At 41.5% G+C, this 6,463-nt stretch overlaps 1 protein-coding gene across 3 annotated transcripts in view; it reads right to left on the bottom strand.

The window, feature by feature from the left end:
• NANS (N-acetylneuraminate synthase) overlaps positions 1 to 6,463 on the bottom strand; it is a 29,315-nt gene continuing 22,852 nt past the window's right edge. For all 3 annotated transcript variants that reach the window (XM_079959683.1, XM_079959684.1, XM_079959682.1), the window contains 2 exons: positions 5,809 to 6,075; positions 1 to 1,792 (listed from right to left, as the gene is read on the bottom strand). In XM_079959683.1, coding sequence (XP_079815809.1) covers positions 1,583 to 1,792; positions 5,809 to 6,075 — 477 coding nt within the window. In that variant the 3' untranslated portion in view covers positions 1 to 1,582. The remainder of the gene's footprint in view (positions 1,793 to 5,808; positions 6,076 to 6,463) is intronic.

Here is a 6,463-nt window from a genome sequence, read left to right as displayed (position 1 = left end):
TAACTTTGCCCAAGTTTTATTGTCCATTTAAAGTAAAAAATTAAAAACCCATCAGCCATTATTTTGTCAGTGTTTAACTCAATCATTAACAGCAAAATCATGGTTCAGACAAGTCCTGTGCAGACATTTGATCAGAACAGAGTGCGGGATCAGGATTGTGCTGACTCTCTTTAACCCCTGCCCTCCTGTGACATCCACAGCCTGGGACAGAATGTTTGCAGAGCATAGGGCCGAGTCATGCCATCCAGCTTCCTGGATTTTGTGACAGCACAGTCTACATAAATCAGGCCTTGTGTGCGTACAATCCATGCAGATGTGATGCCCAGTGCAGAGGGAAGCAGGAGCAAGGCAAGTGAGCTGGTGCAATCCCAATACCACACCCTATGCATGGGGATTATGCTTAAAGCAAATTGAGCTCAAGTAAAAAAACAACCTCTGGCCTTTATTTTAAGTGAAACACATTCCTTTTTTTCTTAAATGATATTTATTAGAAGTTTCAAAAATTATCAATAACAATAACAATAATTTATTATCAAGCTAAGGCAGAAGTGTACAAGCTCCATTGCCTAACAGAAACATTTCTAGATTCATTACAATAAATCTTGAATAGTCATGATCTGGAAAACCTTGAAAGTCTGACACTCCAACCTTAAGCATGCTTGCTCAGTTGTGCACCCACCCAAGTGCAGTGGGATTTTCCTTCCAAATAAATACATTACTGCAACCGTTAAGTTTTCTCTCACAGAGCTCCGTGTTACTAGCCTTCATGGTGTGGAGACAGGTTGAAATGTTAAAAGTCTACTAAATGCTCATGAATCTGAGTGGCAGCCCATTTTTAGACACATGATTTCTCCTGCTATGCTATCTTATAGGCTCTCCTGTCAGATGAATTGTTTCTTTTATCACTGCTGTCCCAAATTATATCCTAGAACTTCTACACTGCCTTAATTCTCCCAAAATTTGAATAGCTAAAATTGAAGGCACACAGCACACCTAGGCCCCAAAGATTTGTTTTGAGAAGTTTACACACCTAGTTGACTGCAGCAACCATGTACAGCTTGTATACATTCAGTTTTCCCTCTGCCATTCTTTGTGATGGGACGAGGAGAAAACTCAAGATCAAGGGCACAGAGGAGATTCTTGTACAGTATATATCTTGGAAGTATTGCAGGTCGCATAGCAATGTCTCGTTCTGAATTCTGAAAACACTACAAAAGTCCTGGAACACATATGTCTTGTTAAAGAGGCATTCACAGAAATTTAGAAGCATTCATTTGTTGGCGCTGATCCTGCCCACACAAATACATATTTTTCCAAAGCCCTGCACTACCTTTCAGAAATGTTTCTCTGGGTAGGTTACTGTGTCATGGCTTTGCAAAAAGCTTTCAGCAATAAAGAGAAACTAAAGATTCCTCAAGAAGTACTACACGGAATTGTATTGACATTTTAGCCTACCCACAAGAAAAAAATCACATTGAGGTTCCCTTCCCCAAAACCCTTCATTTGAAATTCAGCACATTCTGGTTTTAGTATGTTACCACAGTGCTTTTTCCCAAGGTCCCATTAAAAAAAGAGTCACAAATTAGCATTTCACTTTTTTCACATGGTTTTCAATGGCATCTTCGACGATGGTTTCATCTTCACCAATATTTATCCTGACCTTCTTGCCAACCAAGTCGAAGATGTCTTCTGGCGGGTATCCTTTGGGTTCCCCCACTTTTACCGTGAGCATATCCAGCGTAAGTGTGGTACCTTCAGGAATCCGGACTTTGGCCACTACAGACTTTCCCAACTACAGAAAGATAAGTAGAAGGAGGTTATGTCTTGGGGAGGTGAGCCTGTGCTTTAGGTGCAGCCCCCAAGTGGTACATGCAGCAGCAGTTTGGGACACAGCTGCTCAGCAGCAGAGGGCTCATAGATCTATGGCATAGGGCATGGTGTGCCTCCTGCTTGCCTGTCTTGTACAGTGGTGCCTCGCAAGACGAAATTAATTTGTTCCACGAGTTTTTTTGTCTTGCGATTTTTTCGTCTTGTGAAGCACGGACTTTGGAAAAGCTTCAAAAATCACCAAAGTCTTCAAAAACCTCAAAAAAGGCTACCACACCGTGTGCTATGAGTTGCTCCTCGAAGTGAATGCACGGTTTTAAGAAAAAGGAAACAAACTTGCAAGACAAAGGAAACAAACTTGCAAGACGTTTCCGTCTTGCGAAGCAAGCCCATAGGGAAACCCGTCTTGCGAAGCAACTCAAAAAAACAAAACACTCTTTCGTTTTGCGAGTTTTTCGTCTTACGAGGCATTCGTCTTGTGAGGTACCACTGTACTTGGGAGTGGCTGCCGAGACTATATAACACTGGTCCTGAAAGACCTTCATTGGCTCCCAGTACGTTTCCGAGCACAATTCAAAGTGTTGGTGCTGACCTTTAAAGCCCTAAAGTGCCTCAGCCCAGTATACCTGAAGGAGCGTCTCCACCCCCATTGTTCAGCCCAGACACTGAGGTCCAGCTCCGAGGGCCTTTTGGCAGTTCCCTCATTGTGAGAAGTGAATCTACAGGTAACCAGGCAGAGGGCCTTCTTGGTAGTGGCACCTGCCCTGTGGAACGCCCTCCCATCAGATGTCAAGGAAATAAACAACTCTCTGACTTTTAGAAGACATTTGAATGCAGCCCTGTTTAGGGAAGTTTCTAATGTTTGATGTTTTATCGTGTTTTAATATTCTACTGCGAGCTGTCCAGAGTGGGTGGGGAAACCCAGCCAGATGGACGGGGAATAAATAAATCATCATCATCATCATCATTGTACTATGCTGCTATTTCACACACACACCCGATCCGGAAACTAGAGGTAAAAGAATAAGGGAGGCGTATATGCACTGCATCTAATACAGCCTTTGCCAACTCAGTGACAGGACATCTGCTTTGCGTGCAGGTTACAGGTTCAATCCCAAGCAGCTCCAGTTACGTCTTACAGAGGGGAGGGCACCTGTATTAAACACCTTTTAAATCATGGGTAGGCAAACTAAGGCCTGTGGGCCGGATGCGGCCCAATCGCTTTCTCAATCCGGCCAGCGGACGGTCCAGGAATCAGCATGTTTTTACATGAGTAGAATGTGTCCTTTTATTTAAAATGCATCTCTGGGTTATTTCTGGAACATAGGAATTTGTTCTCCCCCCCCCCCCCGAAAAAAAATATAGTCCAGCCCCCCACAAGGTTGAGTTACAATGAACTGGCCCCCTGCTGCAAAAGTTTGCTGACCCCTGCTTTAAATGCTCTCTCTGCTGCTCTCTTGTCAATCCATACTATGAATACCTGTAACTAGAATTGAAGCTCTAGAATTGAAGTGGCAAAGAGATATTTCTAAATTTGTCTGGCAGGGCAAAAAGCCCAGAATAAAGTTTAAAATATTGACTGATGCTAAAGAAAGAGGGGGGTTTGCCCTGCCAGACATGAAGTTGTACTATGAATCAGCAGCATTCTGCTGGTTGAAAGACTGGCTACTTCTTGAGAACACTGACATTTTGGACTTGGAAGGGTTCAATAATGCTTTTGGGTGGCATGCATATCTGTGGTACGACAAGGTAAAAGCTAATCGAGCATTCAAAAACCATATTGTCAGGAAAGCTGTGTTTAATGTCTGGATAAGATATAAAGAACTATTGGAAAACAAGACCCCAAGGTGGTTATCACCTATGGAGGCTAAGGCTTTGAAAAAACTCAATATGGAGGCCAAATGGCCGAAATATTGGGAGATACTAGAGCAAGATCGAGACACATTGAAATTGCAGAGTTTTGAGAAATTAAAAGATAAAGTGCGAGATTGGTTACATTATTATCAAATTAGAGAGGCCTTTAACTTGGATAAAAAAATAGGCTTCCAGGTGGAAAAATCGAAATTAGAAACAGAATTGTTAGAACCTAAAACTAAGATACTTTCGAGAATGTACAACTTGCTGTTAAAATGGAATACTCAGGATGAAACAGTTAAATCGGCTACGATTAAATGGGCACAGGACATTGGTCATAATATTATGTTTGCTGACTGGGAAAAGTTGTGGACCACCGATATGAAGTTTACGGCATGTAATGCCTTAAGAGAAAATATTATGAAAATGATCTATAGGTGGTACATGACCCCAGTCAAGCTTGCAAAAATTTATCACCTGCCTGATAACAAGTGCTGGAAATGTAAAGAAACTGAGGGAACATTCTTTCACCTTTGGTGGACATGTCCAAAGGTTAAGGCTTTCTGGGAAATGATCTATTATGAACTAAAAAAGGTATTTAAGTATACCTTTCCTAAGAAACCAGAGGCCTTCCTTCTGGGCATTGTCGGCCAATTGGTGCTAAAGAAAGATAGAACACTCTTTATGTATGTAACAACCGCAGCAAGAATACTCATTGCAAAGTATTGGAAGACACAAGATTTGCCCACTCTGGAAGAATGGCAGATGCAAGTGATAGACTATATGGAATTGGCAGAAATGACTGGCAGAATCCGAGACCTGGGAGAAGAGTCGGTGGAAGAGGACTGGAAGAAGTTCAAAGAATATCTCCAAAAACATTGCAAAATGTTTGAATGTTAAAATGATGTTGGATATAAAGATAATATGGCATCAGTGACATAGTAAAAAGAAATATGTAAAAATGTTTTAAGAAAAAAGGGTAAGACCAGACTAAAATTATGTCGAAACTAAACAAAGGATATAAGGGATTAAGTTACAAAGAATATGTAAAAATGTATTTAAAAAGAAAGGGAAAATAGAAGACATAATAGGTTGGAATGTATAATATTGACTAAGATTTGAAAAAGGGTAAGGAGCTGCTAAATTTGATTGAGTAAAGGGGAACCCAGGAAAGGGAGATGTGAGGAAGTCAGGAAAGAGGGTTATAAAGATAAGAATTAAAAAACTAATTTTTCTTTAATTTTTGTTCTTTTTTATTTTTTCTGTTATATGTTTTTATATTGTGTTTTTTATGTTGTTTTTTATTGTATTTCTCTGTTGTTTTGTTCGATTGTAATATCTGTTTTATTACATAAAACCAAAATAAACATTTTTTTAAAAAAAAATGAAGCTCTGGGGCCGCCAGGAGGCTGGAGGATGCATGGGGAAAGCAGCTGCTGCTGCGCTACCCCACGCATCAGCTGACAGGCAGAGCAGCTGAGCCGTGTAAACAAAGCACTGCTGCGCCTCCAGCTTCTTTGGGGCTTCCTCCACACTCACCGACATCCTCCTCAGGCTTCGGGGACTCTCCAGCTCTCTCCCACCATTCTTTAATTATTTCCCGGCAGCACATGCATATGTGGTCGTGCGGGAGTCAATTGCGCATAAGTGGGGAGACACATGTAGAAGGATTTCTTACAGTGGCAGGCAAGCACTACAAAGCAATCTCTGTATATATAAAAGGATGTCACATAGAGGAGGGAGAAAGGTTGTTTTCTGCTGCTCCAGAGAAGAGGACACAGAGCAATGGATCCAAACTACAAGAAAGAAGATTCCACCTAAACATTAGGAAGAACTTCCTGACAGTAAGAGCTGTTCGACAGTGGAATTTGCTGCCAAGGAGTGTGGTGGAGTCTCCTGTCTCCTTCTTTGGAGGTCTTTAAGCAGAGGCTTGACAACCATATGTCAGGAGTGCTCTGATGGTGTTTCCTGCTTGGCAGGGGGTTGGACTCGATGGCCCTTGTGGTCTCTTCCAACTCTATGATTCTATGATTCTATGACCTTACTAGGATGGATGTGTATGAATACTGCTGCCACTATCAGCAATCCAGAATAAGTGGGTCTTGCAGCACTCAATAATAAATTTACCTTTTCATTGCAAGCCACTTCACAGGACAGGAGCCGCTTAACTGGGGACCCCATGGCTTTCTCCACCATCCGGATGCTTCTCACTAGTTCTGCCAGTTCTTTTGGCTCCAGGGATGCTTGATGATCACTGCCTTTCCAGGTTTTGTCCAGTGTAATGTGGCGCTCGAGGACTTTTGCACCCATAGCAACTGCTGCAATGGAAATGGCTATCCCAGTCTCATGACCAGAGTAGCCAATAGGAATATCTGGGAAGACGGACTGATATTCCTAGAAGGATAGAAAAGTTGATGGTAAATACAAAGAAGAGGACAGTTAATCACCAACATTAGCTGTTACAAAACGCTATGAAATTTAGTTGTGCTTTATGTGCAACTTTCTTTGGCCAGAGTTAAGCACAGTCAGATTCAGATTAGATTTATTGCAGCCATTGGCCCATAACGAAAACAATACATCCAAATTTATCCATAAACAATACAATTTAAACAGTTCCAAGTTAAAACACCCGTATAAAACCAATTTTACTTCAGTTAAGTAAACACTATACACAATAAGCTCCCTCTATGTAAACCACAATTCAAATCCATCAGATTTTGGGGGGGTATGCGTCTTGGTTCTGGCACTTATTAATGGTTCTTAAGTTTAGCTAAGCTGTCAG

This window comes from Podarcis cretensis, assembly GCF_951804945.1.
Source record: "Podarcis cretensis genome assembly, chromosome: 17".
NCBI classification, from domain to species: Eukaryota; Metazoa; Chordata; class Lepidosauria; order Squamata; family Lacertidae; genus Podarcis; species Podarcis cretensis.
The sequence above is the reverse complement of the archived record's forward strand: the minus strand, read 5'-3'. Positions and strand labels throughout refer to the sequence as shown.